Source organism: Nymphaea colorata, chromosome 14 (assembly GCF_008831285.2).
Source record: "Nymphaea colorata isolate Beijing-Zhang1983 chromosome 14, ASM883128v2, whole genome shotgun sequence".
NCBI lineage: Eukaryota > Viridiplantae > Streptophyta > Magnoliopsida > Nymphaeales > Nymphaeaceae > Nymphaea > Nymphaea colorata.
This window is the reverse complement of record NC_045151.1, coordinates 6,800,719-6,820,998: the sequence shown is the minus strand read 5'-3', so window position 1 is coordinate 6,820,998 and position 20,280 is coordinate 6,800,719. Positions and strand designations below refer to the sequence as shown.

The 20,280-nt window shown below is 36.7% G+C and overlaps 1 protein-coding gene across 1 annotated transcript; it reads left to right on the top strand.

Annotated features, from left to right (window-relative positions):
- Positions 1 to 18,112: 18,112 nt before the first annotated feature.
- LOC116267818 (protein G1-like4) lies at positions 18,113 to 19,626 on the top strand. Its single transcript, XM_031649752.2, has one exon. It carries the CDS (start codon positions 18,543 to 18,545, stop codon positions 19,320 to 19,322), a length of 780 nt encoding a protein of 259 aa, XP_031505612.1. The 5' UTR covers positions 18,113 to 18,542; the 3' UTR covers positions 19,323 to 19,626.
- The last annotated feature ends 654 nt before the right edge of the window (positions 19,627 to 20,280 follow it).

The window sequence follows — 20,280 nt, the reverse complement described above, 5'->3', positions numbered from 1 at the left end:
AGAGATATAACTAGACAGAAATTTAAGAATCACATAACTTCACATAACAGATGCAAATCAAGCTTATCGCCTACCTGGTTTTCCTAAGTATTGATCCAAAGGAATTTCTATGCTCACCTTGTGCCCATCCCTCAACACTCATTTTGCAATGTCCTTGCTTCATTGGCTCGAAGCAGTTCAGATCATTGTTCTTGTACAAATGATATTAAATTTTTTGTGGCCTTTTAGTCAAGCCAGATTAATGAAATTTTCTAAAGCTTGGCTGCCTCTATGCCATCGAGTTTCTCTTTCTCATATCATATCATGGTTTTGTCAAGGTCTTTGCTCTTTGAATTCCTTCAACCAATGGTTAGAGATTATTCTTCTCTTGAAAATGCCATGATCTCACAAGCAAGTCTTAATTTGGATACTTAGTTTGAATTTTACATAATTGTTTGCCATTAAATGATGGATGTTCTAGTGTGTGCTCAAACATGAGTTGTAATGTGTCCACATGCTCCTATATACATGTGAGTATGAGTTTTGAATGTGATTATGTGTTCTTGTATGCACCAGAGTACGAGTTTCAAAGTTTGTGGTCATGGGTTCTTGTATGCTCATAAACACTAGTTCAAAGATTTGTGCTCAGTATGCGCATGAGTACGAGTTGTAACTTGCAAAAGTTTATCATCATGAGGCAAGTTCTAAAAGGTGTGTTGGAGATTCGTGTTCGTGGTACTAAACTGCTGGATGCCTTATAATGGGAATTTTGACCAATGCAATCCTAGTTTGCAGAAGGTGCATCAAAGATGTGAATTTAATGTATGCTACATGAGTTTAATACAATTACTTCTTCATGTATGCATGTGAGTATGGTTTCGAGTGTGCACAAAGCATGAGTTCAAAAGGTTTGTGCTTATGTGTTTTTCTATACATGTGAGCATGAATTCAATGTGCATCATGTGAGTTCTGTTTTGTAGGATTCTTGTGAAGGTTGCATTGAAGCACAAGGTGCACACACTATATGTGGGTGCTCGAGTGTTCATGCATCAAAGCGTGAACTTCATGCACTCTGTGCAAGTGTTTAAGTGTTTCAATACTTGTGGTGTATTATGAATGTTTGTATGCTTGTAGGTCTCATATTATGAGTGCCTATGTCCCGGTGGGTCTTCCACAAACGTGTATTTGTATGCTTGTGGGTTTCATGTGAAAGTACGAGTGTTTGAATGATTGAAGATCTCATACAAATGTAAGAGTGGTTGTATTCTTGTAGATTACGAGTGTTTGAATGATTGTAGATCTCATACAAATGTAAGAGTGGTTGTATGCTTGTACATATTGTATAAAAGTGTCAGTGCTTGTACGCTTGTAGATCATGTATAAATGTACGACTGCTTTTATGCTTGGAGATCTTATACAAAATTATGAATGCTTGTATGGTTGTAGGTCTCACACAAATGTATAGGTGCTTGTATGCTTATAGGTCTCACACAAATGTACAAGTGCTTGTATGCTTGTCAATCTCATAAGGTACTAGTGCTTGTATGCTTGTGGATCTCATATAAAAGTATAAATGCTTGTATGCTTGTGAAATCCACATACCAATGCATGTGTGCTTGATGCTTGTGATTGCTTTCATGATGCTTGTAAATTGTGATAAGTACTTGTGTACATTTGCACTTCAAAATTGCCAATTTAAAATTCCCTGAAATTTTTACTTGAAGGTTTAAAACTTCCTAAAACTTCTGAAACTTTGTTTTGAAAATTTTTCCTACTTGAAAGATTTTGAAAACAAATGTTTCAAAAATCCTTTTGCAATCATGCAGTTGTTTATCTTAACATTAAAAGAGTCCTCCAATATAAGGGCTGCAACGGGGATGTTGGCATCATGGAAAATAGATAAGTCTGGCCACCAAAGAATAGACAGAAATGCTTGGACATAAAAGACACACACACACACACACACACAGATATATATATATATATATATATATATATATATATATATATATATATATATATAGAGAGAGAGAGAGAGAGAGACTTGATTCAATGAAAAGACAACTTAACTGATGAAAGGATTGATGAGCGACCCCCATTGTCACTACAATGCACAAAAAAGAACAAAAACAAAACAATAGCAAGTTAAACTTAGCTCCAGTATTTTTGTCAAGAATCTTCTCTTTCACCAAATGCCCCTTGTCCATGTAGTCTTGTGTAATGTGCTAGAGAGAGATATAGGCTTTAGTGTTGTGGCTAAGACTCATGTGAAATTTACATAATTGGTCTTTGTATTTTGCTTACACCTCAGGAGGATCTGCCACCTTAGGGAGTTTGCATAGTTTATGGGATAGCAGAACTCCAAGAACTCTTCTCTGTTTTGTTCTGTGAGGGTAAATTTTACATCTCTCGTCCACCCTATGTATCATTTGTTGTCTCCCTTGGATGACTATGTATTATTGTTTTGTTTTTTCCTGCCATTTTGTTGGTTTTTCTATAGTTAGCTTTGACATCTACCTTGTGTTGTATTGGCCTAAGCCGAAGATAGTGCATGGACTTGAGACTTGGTTGACTTCTTGTTATCGTCCTTCTTGTGATAGCTCTGACCAGTTTTCGCTTTGAGATACCATACTTTGAAGGCTTCCTTTATATGCTATACTTTCTTGGCTAGTTGTAGAATGACTCGTGCTTAAGTTGTACAAGGTGATATTTGATGTGCTCTTGGAAACCACCAAGAATCATATTAAGGGCATGGTCCTCTACCATCAGAGTTCTCATTTTATTGCTTACATATTTTCAACACTGAATATAATCCTAAGTTGATTCTTTGCATTCACGGTGCACCCTCATAAGAGTATCAATAGTGAGGACCTCAAAACAATTGAAATTGTATTTGTAATTGAATGTGTTTACAACCTCATCAAAGTCCTTCATTTTGGAGGGATTTATATGTTTCATACATCATTGTGCCACCTCCCCTTCTATTCTCCTTGGGAGACATACAAAGAGCGTTGTCATCGTCTCGAAATTTACTGCACTCAGCAAAGAAAATGCTCAGGTGTAGATATGGGTTCTTAGTCTCTTTGAACTTGCTGAACTTCCTAGGAAGTTCTTCCAAGTCTTTATCATCAAAACCTTCATAGAAATTCTTTTTTATGGCTCCATGTGGTATATGGCTTGCCCTATATGCTCGATACAAGATTGCATGGTCTTAGCTGATTTGCCAGAGTCTCCATCGATTGAAGCTCCCCTACTCTTGTTACTATATGACCTAGCTTCTCCACTCTCCTTCATTATCTTTTCAAACATCTTGTGAAATTGGGTGAAGGTCTCTCAATCGATCTGTCATCATCCTTTTCTATTCAAGTTGTTCATCCTCTGAGCTATTAAACCCTTCATGGTACTCTAGCTCAGTCTCTTATTTCTCTGGCTTGACATTCTTTTTTGATCTGGTTCTAGGGACTATAGTGTCTTGTTAATGCTTGGTTCCTATGAAATAGATATAATTCTGAAAAATATCATTGTACAGACATGGTGGGGTCAAGACAAACCAATCAGACAAAATGAAAGATGACTAGACTTAATGTACTAAGCTTAATTTCATCGACCCAATTAGAGGAGGTATTGACAACATGATGTACAAGTTTGACCCAAAATAGGCAAAAAGAGACATCCTAAGAGGTGGATCATCTAAAATTGGATTAGGTATGATACTTGGATGGTTTTGATGAGTAAAATATGATGACTTCTTTTGAAATGCATGTCTAGTTTCTGAAAATTTTTAAAAAGCAGAGATGCATGAAATGAGGGAAACAGAGAGTCACATGTTCATTTGAAAATGGACTCTTAAATTGGTTCCTCTAAAGTTCATGATTAGCAGTTGTTTTATTCAACTTTTGCATGTATACTTGGATAAAATATAATTTACATGGCATATGCTCCTCCTTAGGTTATTTAGTTTACAATTCCCAGATCTCTTTGAACCTTACTGATATACGAGACTATTGTCTGATTACATAATAAGGGGAGGGCCAATACCCACCTCTAGTAGGTTGTTTCAGCCATTAAATCACTGTAGACTATTACTTAACAAGGAAATCCTATGACATGATGATCAGGACTTACATAGGTTCAAGAAAAGGTTTGAAAACCTGAGAAAATTACAAACTAAGGGCTCTAATGCAGATCTTAAGAAGGAAGTTTAAATGATTAAAGAGAAGCAAACATGATTTTCAAAAAAATCTAATTGAGATGAGTTACATTTGATCTTAGATTTATGTGAAAATGTAAAATTCGTCTCAATTTCAAGTTTTAATGCAAAAAACAAATGCACACATAACATGAGAACACCTAGATGACTCTATGGTTCGGAAGACAATCAGAACCTAGTAATTTGAAACATTTGATCTAATCAAAGAAGAGACAGGTCCCATCATGGTCACCACTTCTATTTACATGCAACATTTTGCAATCTTAAATATAACCATTCACATGGAAAAAGTTCAAAGAAAATATACTCACCTCCTTATCTCTTGCAAGAAATTACAAGAGATACGATCTGACTTGTCGATACAAGATCTACATGTTCCTGGTGTCTTCACAACGGGTAATTAGATTAAGGACTAGATTAAATGCTTTAAATTCTAAGTTGTGATTGTGCACCCCATTCTAAGTTCCCTCAATTTGAAAAAAATGATGTTTTGAATGATCTAAGAGTATCATCATAAATTCGAGTGCATGAACTAAAAGAGTATATATATATATGGAACCTAAGGACATAGTTCATGATCCATGTCACTATCTATCCATGTAAAGAATCCTATATCTAATATGAATGCATGTGAACTGAGTCCAAATATGATTGAACTTAGGTTTCTAAGGTTCTGGGGATATGAACCTAAAGAAATCTGTGATCAAGATCCAAATTATTAAGATCCAAATTTGAGCTCTAGATCTGAATCAGGAAAATATAAATTTGAACTTTATGATCTGATTCGAAGATCTAAATCTCAAGATTTGAAATTGGGGTTTGGATCTAAAGGGACCACTATGGTTAAGAACTGAGTCTGAAACCCATAGTTTAAATTAGTATATGATCTTCTCAGGACTGAAATTATGATCCAAATAACATAGGGATCTGAAATCCATAGTTTAAATTAGTATATGATCTTCTCAGGTCGGAAATTATGATCCAAATTCTAACATCTAAGATCTAAAGTTGTAAATATAATGTGCAAAATCCAAATTTGAATCCAATTTTGGGTTAGATCCAAAATCATGATTCAAGCTTCTTAAAGTCTAGATCGGATGCTTTCAGTGTACTATCCAAATTAGGATCTAATTATCTAAACCCAGATTTAATTAGATCTAAATTAAAAGATCTAAAATCCAATTCACAAGATCTAGATTACTTCTAGGTTTAGATGACTCATTTGGGTTCAAAGGGGTGACTTAGGTAAACTTAGTTAGGACTAGGTTTCAACTGGGTTCCAACATGGATTAATAGCAGGTTCATTGCAGTGGGCTCAATGTTGGGCCTTGACTAAGGCATCTAAGAAACCTAAAGTGGTTTTAGATAGGTTCAATATATGTTTTAAATCTTAGTCATGCTTGAACCTAGTGTTTTGGAAACTGGGTTTGAAAATAGGTTCAATTTTAAAAATGTGAAACATGTATCCTTATAAAATTCATTTAGAATCAAGTGCATGCAAGGACTATTGTCACATGCATGTATATGATAAACTAACCTATTTTACATGGATCTAATTCTAAGTACATGGTTTGAGATTAAATGCATGATGCAATGCGAAAGCTAACAATTAAATGCACATCAACATCATAGAACATAACAAAATATCTAATTATAGTATGCATGATTTTGAAAACTAAATGCACATTCAAGAGTGCATGAATCTGAATGCAAATTTGAAATCAAATGTGACATTATGATATTAGAAAGCAAACACAATATGCATAATAACAAGAACATAAATTAACATGCTAAATTATGATTTGCAATCATAAATACCGTAAGTTAGAGATACGACATGTGTCAAAATCCTAACTATATTAAAACATAGGAGGAATTAAAGTTAAACTCAAAAAAACAGATTGAATTGAGGCTAAAAACCTGAAACAAGAAAATTCGACAAAATCTGGTAAACATGACAATATGACTTGGTAGCAGACTTTAACAAATTCAAAAACTAGGTTAACTATGTTGGATTGACTCTACACGAGACAAACAACTAAAGGAGATAGATTTGAAAGCCTTTTAGGATATAAAAGATATATGACGGGAAGCCTATGATATAAGTCAAAAAGTGCACAAAATAGTCTGAAAATAGGTTGAGGAGGTACATTTGGTCCAACCAAAACCCTAACAAATCAACATGTCTTCATCTGAAAATGGGTTTGTAGATTCTCTGCATAACCGAAAACCAAAAGGATTTTGCATACTACAAAAATGTTTATAGGGTAAAATAGTTACGACTTTGGTAGCTTAGAGCAAATATATGAACAGCAGAAAATAACAGAAACAAAATTGACTTTATTACTCCATGACTATATTTGGAATGACGAACATGGTAGCAAATCAATGTCGTCCTTTATACAAATTGGTCTATAGATTTTTTGCATAAAGGAGAATTAGTAGAAGTTGAAAGTTTCAAAAAACATTAAATAGGAAGAGAGAGAGAAACAACATCACGAAGTTGGAGAAAAACAAAAATTGTAGAAAGTTATAGAAAAATAGTTTTGAGTAAATAAGCTAATTGATTCAACTTGGAACCTATTAAATTTTGGTGGGAAGTAACTAAACACATAGATCTACCTTCTAGATTTTACAAAGTGCAAATCGGAATTCCCAATCAAAAGTTACGAAGTTCACAAGTTAGACAAATTTCAGAATTTGATTTTTGCAATTTGGAAGATGTAGAAAATAAACTTTGGGAAAAAAGACCAAATGTAGGACCAAACGAGCATAGAATCTGATTTAATTTGGAAAAAAAAAGTAGGCATGTAGGAGAAACATGTGGTTTTTATTGATCATAAATACAATTTCTGTTTAGAGAGACATAACTTTTTGAAATTAGGCAAAATTATGGAATTTCTACAATTCTAAATTTTGCACAAACTCAAAAAGTCACATCTCTAAAGTCACAAAATGTGAAAGATCCCAAATGTCACTACTTAAAGCTTGTAATCTGTTAATTTAAGTACGTTTAAACTTAAATAAAAGAACAAAGTAGAAAACAAAGAGAGATGGGGCATACATGCGACCATGGAGCTTCAATGCAAGAGAGTTTAAATGGGATATCCCCCCATGGTCTCTCTATTTATAGAGAATTAGAGACTCTCAAAGGTGATGTAGCCTCTAGGATAGTGACAAATGTCAACAATGTAAGAGTGAAAAACTTCCAAATGTGGTGCAATTTTTAGGATTGAGACACATATCCTTTGATGCTGAGAGATCATATAAGATTGTGACACACAACCTTGAGAGTGGGAGATTCAATAGCACTATAGTGTGTGTCCTTGAGAGTGGAAGATTCAATAGGATTATGACATGTGTCTGCATCTAGCCATTTTGGATCTAAACCTTATATTCAAATATAGGTTTATTTTAAATTGTATTGAGATCCAAATGAGAAATTGGATCTAGGACTTTGAACAAATTCTAGATCGATATTTTAATTAAGATTTAGATATGGATATCTAAAGTTAAGATTTGGATATGAATCAAGGCATATTATATATTTGAGTTGAACTTGCCTCAGTGTGGGTCCTGTAAGCTCAGACTGAGTGTTCAAGAGATGGACTTGGGCTTGATCTAGGACTGGACTTAATTGGAGCATGTCAGAATGGATAAGGTCAATTGGTTTTAGTTTTGGCCAAACAAGTTCAACTAGGTTTGAAACTTAGCTCAGATTTGGCGTAGAAATGTCCTAGTTTTGATCACGTAACTCCATAGTTAGGTTTATACAAAAAAAATTCATGCATGTGCAAAATGATGATTTTATCCTTGGCAAAAAACTAGTCTCCGCAAGGCTGGGTAAGCATTCTGACCACACTAGGACGTGGGTTATGCTAAATCCTAGGGTTGTGCCAAGTTCGGTGGGAAAATTCCTCAATTTGCCATCAGAAAATCACATTTACTAAAATTCACCAAGCTAAAATCAACCTTATAAATAGAAATATAAATAGTAAAATGGGAAACATAGCTTTCAATCTTGTCTATGGGGAATGAGCGAATTGATACTTTCCTCAAGTGATGTTGAATCCATCTATGCACTCCGATTGAAAATTTGTACTTATGATCTCTTAGAAATTAGTTTAGAAGTCACTAGTGATGATGTTCGGTTGCAAACACTCCAAGAGTGACTAGAAAATTACAACTGTGATCAATCTGAGGTAGAATTATTCAAAATGTAGCTTAAAAATAGTCAGCTCCAGCACTAAAGAATATGATCCTTGGTCAATTTTGGCTGATTCACATGAATCAAGCACAAATGGTGATCTGACGTGCGAAAATGACGAAATAGGACATCATTTCTTATAAATGGTAGCTCTAACACTGAAATTCGAGCTTAAAAACTGGAAATAATCTGCTGACACTAGAGAGAAATCATGGGCTAGGTCAGGCCTGCAGGTGTTTCGATAATGAGAAATGGTGGAAAATTGGAGAAATGGGTTATTTCTGGACCATGAATGACCAAATGTAAGCTAGTAAATTTGTTTTGATGAAAAATGATGACTTGTAGAGATGGAAATAACTCTAATTGACCTTGAGTCAAACAAAATTCTTACAAAATTAGAGTAAAAATGGGCAAAATGGCTGACCAATGGCAAAACGGTCAGGTTTCTAGGTGAGGACAACCTGCGGTGATATGGGTCTTGGTGTTTGATGCCTAGAGTACATGACTTAATCCGGTGTATTTCACGGCCCCTAGATTTGAAATTCTCTAAGAAAATCAGCTCAAAATCATCTTTGTCAAGGGTAAAATGATTATTTTTGTTTGTTTGTAAAAATTTGAGGTCTCCTAATATATTGCATCGAATGGTGTGTTGTAAGAGGCTGGAGGACTTTTCCATCTAAATCTAGATTGAATAGAGAACACCATATATATATATATCATGAAATTGAAATCAATTTGCCAACGTCCATTGCAAGATGGGATTTTATATTTTGGGGTGCTAAACATTGTCGCAATTATTGTGTTTCATGGTTAAAGATTGTAGCCAATGAACGGCCATCGTGGAATGTACCATTTGTGACAATTTTTAGCATCGCAAAATATAGAAAAACTCTTCTAGAAATTGACATTGGTGGGATGATTTGAAAAAATATAAATATATATATATATATATATATGGTAAGTCAGGAAGAACGTAGGTGTTATGATCTAAAAGATAATTAAACATACTTACACACATAAGATTGATGGATCAAACATGCAAAAATGTATATGAATTCCAAGCAGTTGACCGATTTTTAACTTTATAATTTATTATTCCTATGTGTGACCCAAACTAGCGTTAGTTGGCATGAGTGGCTGGGTATCCATTGACACAAGCTCCACCTCAAGACAGCCATATGCATGCCAGGCATATTAAGTTTGCCATTCGCGATAGGCCGACTGATGGTCAACAGGAATAACTGCTCCCCCATAAAAGCGAACTGAGGGAAGGTAGGACCTCAAGCGATTTGATTGTGGACCATTTGGTAAGATCCCTATTGATAACCACATTAGTTGCGATTAAGGGTGGGCAATGGGCTGGGTACCCAACCCGATGGGTAGTCAGGTACCCAACCCCTGATGGGCTGGATATTTGATATTCGAGCCAGCCCGATAATTAACGGGTACTGGGCGCTCTACCTGGCCCGATATATGTATTTAAAAATTTTCTCTATAATTTTTTTTTGTTTTTTCTCTTCTATTCTCTCTCTCTCTCTCTCTCTCTCTCTATATATATATATATATATATATATATATATATATATATATATATCAACATGATGTCAGCATACAAACTTTTGGTGCATCGCTGATGGCTTTCTTAGAAACTTTTTGTGTGCACTTATGGCTCTCGTAGAAATACATAATACCAGTTGCGGAGCCAGAAATTTCTCACTTAGGAGCACTTCAAACCTAAATTTCAAATCTCCAGTGGCAGTCATATATAAAAATCTGAAAATTAATGAAGTTCTTGTATGTAAATAATGTAATTTTTTGTGCTGGTGTGGGCAAATATGAAGTTCTTGCATGTAAATAATGTAATTCTTTTGTGCTGGTGTGGGAAATTAGCCACACCAGCAATCATGTAGCTCCACGTCTCCTGATACATTGATATGTGTTCTGAAATACTAAAAAATGAAATGTTAAGAGTTTCAAATAAGGGAAGTTGATGGTAAAGCTGATATAACTAAGCAGGCCGGGCTTGGGCTGCCACCAAAGTCTTTGGGTCAGTCCGAGCCTAACTTTGTCGAGCCTTGGGTTAGCCCGATGCCCAATCTTTGCGACCGGTCCCTAATCTTTATATGTATGGGTTTCGTTTTTTCTTCGTCAAAGAATGCGCTTGAACTTTGAATTTGATCATTTGAACTCCATGCATGAAAGAGAGTGTATCAAACTTTTGAGAAGAATTTCTTCAAATTTCAGGACGCATGAGTTTTTATGGTGCGGCTATGGATAAGTATTTTGTATTGAGTTTGGAACCGAAAATGTATGATCTCCATGTGGAAGGATCCAAATCTATATAACTAGATCCAAATTGAACGAGATCTATACAACTAGATCCAGAATCAAGGATCCAATATTTTCCCTTTATAAAAAGGATCTTAAGCAATAAAATGCAAGATCTCCATGTGGAAGGATCCACATCTGTATAACTAGATCCAAATTGAACAAGAACTATACAACCAGATCCAAAATCAAGGATCCAATATTTTCCCTTTATAAAAAGGATCCTAAGTGATAAAATGCAAACAGTTCTGAGGTATTGAAATGAAACTTTCCTTCAATTAATTTCCCATATTCCTGTTTAATTTTTGCGTTGATCTTCTTTATTTCCAGTTTTATTTAGCATTTCTTTTGTTTCTTCCTTAGTTTAGTATCAGTAGCTATTTCAGAGCAAAAGACTACATCAAACTGCTATCAGAGCAAGGTTCTGCTTGATTCTTCAATGATGCCATTAGAGGAGAGAGGAAATATGGCACAGAAGCAGACGCTGATGAATTCCCAACGTGCATGACTGAGACGATAGCAAGTCTTCGAATAAACATGGCTCGCCAAGAACGAGATCATGGAAGCGGCATGAACAAAGCCGCATGTATCAAGGTCTAAGCCCTTTTCAAAGACTTGCTTATTGAATGAAACCAACACAGACCCAGCTCAAATCATGACTCGACCCAGTTATCATTTTGGGCAGAGTCAAACCTATCGCCATTAAGATTGTCCAACTTAGATCGAGTGCGGACCAAGCTTACTATCCACGAAACTCAACCCAGCATCCAACCTAAATCAATTTGGGTCTGATGAGTTGTTCAGAAACCTACCCAATCCACATCTAATCAGGTCCAACCCCCTGCCTAAATTAAAACATGTTTCTTATCCTAACTCATAACCTATCCACATCTATATCTAAATCCAAACTCAAATTTACTTTGTATCCAAACCCAAACTATTATCCAAATCTATATCCATAGCCAAACCAATTTAAGTCCTTGTCCAGACCTATATCCAAATCTCAATTTTAATTGAGATCCAAACCCAATTAGCCGCCAATTCAACCAAACCCAAAACTTTCTTCCCCTAGATACATTCACGGAACCTCCATTTCCGCAGGCTGCTCAGCAAAAGGGTAACGAAGAGAGGCGCAGAGGAGCCACCTGAAACTGCCACCGACATGGCAGCTTACGCAGTACAGTTCTTTTTTCGAGCCTGACAGAGTGCTGTTAATTTAAACTGGGTTGAGAGGATGAGCTTAGACCTGGTGGTTTGACCGGCACAAGTCACATGACTGGTTATGTTTAAGGATGTCAATATATCCAATCCAATTTTGATCAGATGTCAAATCTTGTTCTAAAAAAAAATCGGCTATGAAAAAAAAATATATATCTGATTAAGCAATCAAATTGAATGCATATTTAAGAAATGACGTCCTACTGGATTCAGGTTTAAAAATAAATAAATATCTGATCTGGTTAGGATTCGGATTGGACTTAGTTCTAAATAAATATTCTATTTCCAATGCTCGTACATTTTGAAAATCAATCAGATTGGGTTCAAAATTTAGACTCCGATTGAATTCATATTGCAAAATTGAATTTATATTCGGGTCGGATATGTCTTTTTTTATTCATATTTGAATTTGAATATGTAAATATTTGAAAAATTAGATACAATTAAAGGTACATTCAATTCAAATTTGATATGTTGACATCTCTAGCAATGCAATATCAGGAACCAGTATTAGGGGTGGAGCCAAAAAAATTTTGGTAGTGATAAAATTTTAAATTTTTATGGGGCACTAATATGAAAACGAGGAAAATTTTCCCAAAATACCTATATAAAAATAGGAATTTTTTATGGGTATGTGTGGGCATAAACCCAAATCTTTCTCTACTTTGCTAGCTAAAAGCAAACAGCAGTCCATAGTATCAGGTCTAAAACCCACAACGTCAACCAATCATTTTCAAATTTTTAAATGCCATGAACTACGTCATAGGGCATCTAATTGTCCTACCCATATTAAAGAGGCCATTTAGCATAAGGGCTGCACACGATACGAGCTGAGCTCAAGCTGGGGTCAGTTTGAGCTCGGCTCGACTAAAGAAAAACTCAACCTTGAACTAATTGGCTCAAACTTGAATCAAATTCCACAGAACAGGTTCAAGCTCTAACTCAACAATATACCATCAAGCTAAAGCTAAACTAGCTTAACTCATTTTTACTAATCTCATCTCATTTTTTTTAACTCATTTAGTTGCTACTTGTTTATTTATGTAGTCAAGCCAAGTCGAGTTTAAGCAGGTTGAATTCTTACAACTCAAACATTTAACATTCTGAACTCGAGCTCGACTTGTTTATAAATGAGTCGAGTTTTGACAAGTGATTCAAGTCAAGGTCGAGCTGCTGACTCGACTTATTGTGCAGCCTTACCATTTAGTAGAACCTCTCGGTGAAGTAGGGAGACAAAATCAGAATCACACAAACAGCAGAAAACATTGTTCCAAAATTTCCTTTGAATACCTCCTGTTATAAATTTATGGTTCGAGTACCAATCTGTTTGAGTCTACCTACATTCAAATATATCTACTTGCTTTAGCTATTTTGTTTATTAGTTTAGTTAGGTTCTATAAATTCATCGGAGTTGGCTTCTTTCCAACCAGCGGACCAGAGACGTACCTGACCCGATGCGGCTGATGGCATGGAGAAGCATTCCGTATTTAGGTTGTTATTTTGGAATATGATTTGTTGTTTTATTCGTGTAGTAGCGGATCCAAATCTAATATAACTTGGTTCAGACCAATCGAAATCCATACAACAAAAATCCAGAACCATAGATCCATTTTCCCATCGCAAAATGGATCGTGGTGTCAAATATAAACAGTTCCGAGCTATAGAAATGAAACCTTTTTTTCTGTTAGTTGTCCTTATTTCCAGTTAAGCTTCTTTATTTCTCATTTCCTTCACCCGTTTTCTTTCGCGGCTTCCTTAATTTTGCATCAGTAGCTATTAATTTTTAGAGCACATTAACCACTGAATAAATAATTTTCTTTCTATAAAAGAGAAGTGCTGATGAACATATTTGCTAAGAGACCTGTGAAATGAAAAGATTAATTTAGTTGAGGTTTACAGTATGAATTCAGTTTAATAGTTGGATTTTGTAAAAAGATTCTCATTTCATTTTTAACCAAGTGCTTGTAAACTTTAATCAGATGCAGATATATATGATACGGAATCTTCTTTACTATAAGTGATTGGTAGATACCAGACCACATCCGTAAGGGATAAAAAACCAGACCTCTTATATTCGTGTTAAATAGTGTTTTAAAGAAAGTCTGATCCCTCTAGTGTATTTATAAACACTAACTTAATATAAACCAGCTTTAGTTCAAGCCATTTTTTGTTAAAAAAAAATGAACTTTCTTCTATCTTGATGTTATAAGAGCCATTTTTTTTATTATTAAAAAATATTATTTAAGTAAGAAAATGACTAATTTAATATTTTTTTTACCAAATCACTCTTAAGATCATTTCCATAAAGTTTTTTAAATTGCAAAAAATATATTCTAATAATTAATTTTAATAGGTCTGATTTTTCGTTTCGACTCTGGTTTTTATCAACTTTCCTTGGTATCTAACACTATATATATATATATATATATATATATATATATATATATATAAAATAAATGGAAAGGTATTAGTTTTATTTGGATACGGCCCCAGGACCAACCCAGTCTGTCGGAACAAAGGCAAACCTCACCATGAGCCTAGCTAGCTAACTTGAGGGAATCTAGAGGCAGAACTGTTTAACTCGGTAACTTGTGTGATTTACCTTGTGTAAATGACCCTCCCTCATCAAAGATGGATGACAACCAAGGCCATTTGTCATGCACGTTAGTTGGTGGGTTCGTGTCAGTTTTACTCCCCCCTCGAAGGAGGCAGTTAACTTTTTTTCTCCTGATGTGAGACCAGTGAAATAAGAAAATAAAAGTGGTGTCAAATCAACCGCCCTTTGGTGGAGCAACTGATGTAAATGTCCATCTTAAAAGCTAAATGGCTATGTGACTTTTCCTTACTCCTTTTCATAAAAAAATTCAGACTTTTCAAGTTCAATCCCCATACGAAGGGTCATTGACAAGTTCGTCCCAGCTATTTTCTCAATTTACCATGGCACTTTTTTTTTTTTTTTAGTAGAAATGGCAGTGAGTGCTCTGAATAAGACAAATAAATAATGAACTCAAGGAAGGCATGGAAGTGTTTGCAAAATTAATGACACAAACACCTTTTTTGTCAGCATAACAATAACAAATTACTAAATGTGACAAACTATCAGATCAAATCTGAATGTTTTGCTCAAACCGCAAGTTAATTTAATTTGTTGATGGAAATATCATCATGAGTGGCAAGAAGGTAAGGATGTGCCTTTACGAATTTTCTATAACTGGAAGATGAACTTGGAAAAAAATGACCCCATTTCTTTTTCTTAAGAAAAAAAGCATCAAGCGAGATAATGTTGAATAATGACCCTAAATGGGGCAAAATATCAGATAAAAGCTGAATCTTTTGATGAAAGCGCAAGTTAATTTAATTTCATGTTGATGGGTATCATCATGAGTCGCAGGAAAGCAAGGATGTGCCTTTACGAATTTTGTATAAGTGGAAGACGGATTTGGGGAAAAGGACCCCATTTCTTTTTCTTAGAAAAAAAAAAAAAAAAAGCATCAAGCAAGATAATCTTGAATAATGACCCTAAATCGGATCCTCAGTTTTATTGGCGCGCGCGTTCATGGTAATTGGGTCCACCATGAAACTTGTGGGCAGATGGCCTACCAAGATAAGTCCAACGTTTAACATCTTGGGGTACTACAGATCATTAGGGATGATTGTCCTGTCTCGTATTCAATTCAATTATTCATTCATATATATATATATATATATATATATATATATATATATATATATATATATATATATATATATATATATATATATATATATATGTTGGTAGTTGATTATTCAAATACGGTCTGCCCTTGTAGACTTAATTTTCCTTTATATCATTCATGTATTCTTGATCTGCTCTTCTTTCATAGTTGCCTTTTCTTTCATGCATTTCATGACATGGGAATGGTCCTTCATGCATATACATGAACCTGAATTTAACTTCACATGTACGTAACAGATATGACTACAATTAAAGATTCTGTCATATATTGCTTATTTCTCGTAGATAATTTGAATTTGAACCATATAATGTCGCTTTTTCTATAATACTAGGGCCTGCAAGCTTCCTAATCTTTCTTCGAAAAGTTGACTGTCAGTGTCTTCGATCCGGCGCTTGGTTAATTAGATCGAACATCTTCATACCTTTAAATTGAAAGAGGTCAAGAATCAGATAAAGTTTTGTAATCGACAACTGGTACCTATGGGATTAATTAAACATCATTATACATTAACAGACTCCGAAGGTCGTAATGCACCATTATGTAGTCCTATATATATATATATATATATAATCTACCTGATCAATGGTCCTCTAAATCCAAAATTGTTGTCACTATCGGATTTCTTACCATTACCAAAAGCTAACGAGATACAATTTTAGTCAATGTCCTTAGAGCCCAGCCCGTATCCGTCATTTGAAATTATTTTAAAATTTCAAAAAACAAAAAATCATTTATTATTTTATTCAAAATATAGACCGGTCAATATGGCCCAATAATTCGCTTCACATTGACCAATATATGAGGACTCCTACATTGTTTTGAAGAGAGGTTAATACAATGCTTATCATATGGCCTTGTAACTAGCTATTAAATAAACTAATACACATTTTGCAGCTTCAAGGCTCTCCCTAAGGGTTTATTAGGCAGTTGGAACACTATTTTTAGGATCGCTTTAAGAACACTAGAACTAATATTACATAAATCATTGGAACAGATTTATAGAGCACTTAAAAAGGGTTCCAGCTGCCAAACAACCTTGACGAGTCTCACTCAATAAAAAAAAAAAAAAAAAAAAAAAAAACAGCAATGTCATCCCAATAGTTGATTTCGTTTCGTTTCGTTAGCCTGTTTAATTTAACCATTTTTAAAAAAAAAAAAAAAATGAGGCAGAGCTCTTAATGGCCTGAATTCCGTTACAAACCAAATGACGCAATGAATGCACGAGGTCTTCAAGAGAGGACTAAAAGAAGAAAAGAAAAACATTCAGTTAATTAAGAGTACGCAGGGACCATTTCCTTGTAAAAGGAAAAAGGCAAAAAATAAAAAGCTACAAATTCTTTGAAAGCCGGTCTCCAGTCTTCCTCTCCGATTATTGCACACCGTCGTTGATCGTGTAGGCATGAAATATATACCATTGTAAGAGATACTCAATTCATCCTCTAATTGATCCGATCGGACTTCTTTGAACGGCCATTGAGTGCAGCACACAAACCAAGTTGAGCTCGATTGGGCCAACTCGATTTCAAGTCAGATTCAAAAAAACTCAAGGTAGAGCTTGGTTCGAACTCGAGTCAACTACCATAAAACAAGCTTGAGCTCAACTTCATTATACAATGTCGACCTTCATCTCGACTTGATTAACCTGTTTTGTTTATTTTAACTCATTTTCTTGTTAACTCTTTAACTCATCAACTTATTTAACACATTCAACTATAACGAACCGATTTTATACAATTGAGCCGAGTCATTACAATTCAAACTCAACTTGTTTAACATATCATATCGAGTATAAATTTAAAGCTGGAGTTTCTTTCGAGCACTCTGACTTAAAATTTTTCATGTAAATTTGAGTCAAACTTCTACTCGTTGTCCAACTCTACATATAATATAAAGTTCATGCTTCTTTCTATAGAAGAAAAAGAAAAAAAGTGACCAATTGCAGCTGATATTATCGGAGATAGCCCACAAGTATGCAAATGTCTGGGGCCGCAGCAAGTAGGAGGAGACACATACGTGTACCTAATTTAGGCCGTTGCCAAATTCTCCTTACTACTGTTTGTTTGTTTGTTTCATCTTTGGGGCGGGGCGGGGCGGGGCGGGGCGGCGAGGGGAAAAAAAAGTTGCTCCTGAGAAAATGGGTAATCAATCATAGGGGGAGAATTAAAACCCAGCACTATTTCAAAATTGAAATATGGCATCAGACAATTTATGGCCTCCCTTATGATGGTTTGAAAAAGTTTGCAGTCTCTTAGGGGGAGAGAGAGAGAGAGCAGGTGAAGGTTGAAGTGACGTTTATGAATTGATCGTCAGACTTTCATCACCCCCCACGCGCTAGATGTCAAGTGTGGGCCCTCACCTGTCTGTCTAGTCCCTTCCCCCTCCCACCACTACCTTGTCTTTCCCCCTTCTCGTCCTTCTCACTTCTTCTTCCCTTTCGTATTTATAAACACGCTTCCTCCGTCATTCTTATTTTATCTTGCCCCCCCTCTCTTTCTCTCTCCCTTGATCACCGTCTCCTTCCTTTTCCCTTCTTCTTCTTCTTCTCTACAGATTTTGAAAACTATTTTCCTGCAAATTAAATAAACATCCCCATCTCTGTGTAGCCAACTTTTCTAAAATTGCATGCCCTCTCATGGATTTCAAGTAAGAGTTTTAAAGATCAGATAGCACGAGTTTGTCTTGCTTCTCTTTTCTCCCTTCCTGTTTCGTTTTCTGGTCGACTAAACTGCATTTGTGCACGCTACCCACTTCAAATCTCTGAATCCCCATCTTGGAAAAACAAGTAAAAGTCGATCTGTGGTCAGTTTACTTTGTATATCTGTAAGTTTTCTCTTCCTTTTTGTGGTCGATAAGGAAGCAAGATTTTAATTGAACAAGCGTCAACATGCTTATGGAAATCGCACAAGGAGGAGGAGGAGGAGGAAGCAGCAGCAGCAGCACCAGTAATGGCAGAGCGGCCAAGGATCCGTCGTCTGCGCCCAGCAGGTACGAATCACAGAAAAGGAGAGACTGGAATACCTTCGGGCAGTACCTCAAGAACCACCGGCCACCTCTGACCCTGTCCAGGTGTAGCGGCGCCCACGTCCTGGAGTTCCTTAGGTACCTTGATCAGTTCGGCAAGACCAAAGTCCACAACCCCATATGCCCCTTCTTCGGCCATCCCATGCCGCCAGCGCCCTGCCCCTGTCCTCTCCGGCAGGCTTGGGGCAGCCTCGACGCACTTATCGGCCGCCTCCGCGCTGCCTTCGAGGAGAACGGCGGCCAGCCTGAGGCCAACCCCTTCGGCGCGCGGGCCGTCCGGCTCTACCTCCGCGAGGTGCGCGAGCACCAGGCGAAGGCGAGGGGAATCGCCTACGAGAAGAAGAAGCGCAGGCCTCCGACGGCGGGGGGGACGAGCAAGGCAATGCCGCTCCAACTGTCGACGACGTCGTCCTCCTCCTCCTCGTGCTCTTCTTCTTCGTCGGCTTCCCCGTCGTCGACATCTACTGCTCCGCCATTAATGGGCGTGCCGCAGAGTCACCAGGGCTTCCATCACCATCACCAGATCCTTGTGGGCGCGCCCGTCGGTGTTGGCGACGGCAGCCTCGGCGTCGGGTCGTCGACGATGGTGGTGGGGGCGTCTGGTTCAGGTGGGGCGATGATTCCCTTGTCAGTGCTGAACTAGCCAGCTCGCTAGGCTCGGCTTTGGAGGACCACCGCATCTTTAGTTCAATCCTGTTACGTGGACCGGAAGATGTTCTTGAAATCCAAGGTACCATCCATGGCAGATCTCTCTTAATCCGAGGCTGTATCAGTTCCTTTCCTTTTCTTCTTCTTTTATCTTTCTCTGAGTTTGGGAATTAGGAAGATAGTAAGATGTATATGGCGGTCGATAGAACTCTTTTCCCTACGTATTAGCTAGGATTATAGCAGCTATGGTACTCTTCTGAGAAATATGTGGACGATATTCGAGACTTGCTTGTTCCTAATTCCTCTCTCCATCTCTCTCTCTCTCTCTCCCTCGACGATTCATGGTTGTTGATATGTTGTCTGCGGTAGCTTCATATTGCGTCCTCAACCTCCTGATCATGGCACGTTTGATAATAAAAGGAAATCTATCACGGCTTATTTGTTATCTGCGAGGAGTTTCTTACGCAGCTCTCATGGCAAAAGAGAGATGGAGAGGGTCTTGTTCGTGTTTCTTAACAGCATGATAAATCTCTCTCTCTCTCTCCATGTGTGGATTCTGCGAGCAACTTGATGTGGAGTCGGGATAACGTGCATCTACTGAATTGTCTTCTGAATGTTGAACAGCCATGACGTTATATTTACACCTCTCTCTCTCTCTCTCTCCCTCTTCAATAAAGCGCGGGGACAACGAAGGCAGTCGAGAACTCTCGTTGCAATCTGATGGCTGCATGATACCAAGCAATTCAAAGATTCAGATACGGCATGGGTCTGCTTGGGTTGGTTATCTATTCACAATCAGAAGTACTTTCTTGAGTATATGGAGAATTTGTGTAGAACCTCTCTCTCTCTATCTCTGTCTGCGTCTGCAAAATTTGTTGGTGAAGCAGGATGAGTAATCGTATCTTTAATCAAAATTTCTCCTCCCGGTTGTAACGTAAGCCAGACAAGTGGAA

Excerpts from the sequence above, each read along its gene's own strand:
- LOC116267818 (XM_031649752.2), top strand. The coding sequence starts at position 18,543 with ATGCTTATGGAAATCGCACAAGGAGGAGGAGGAGGAGGAAGCAGCAGC.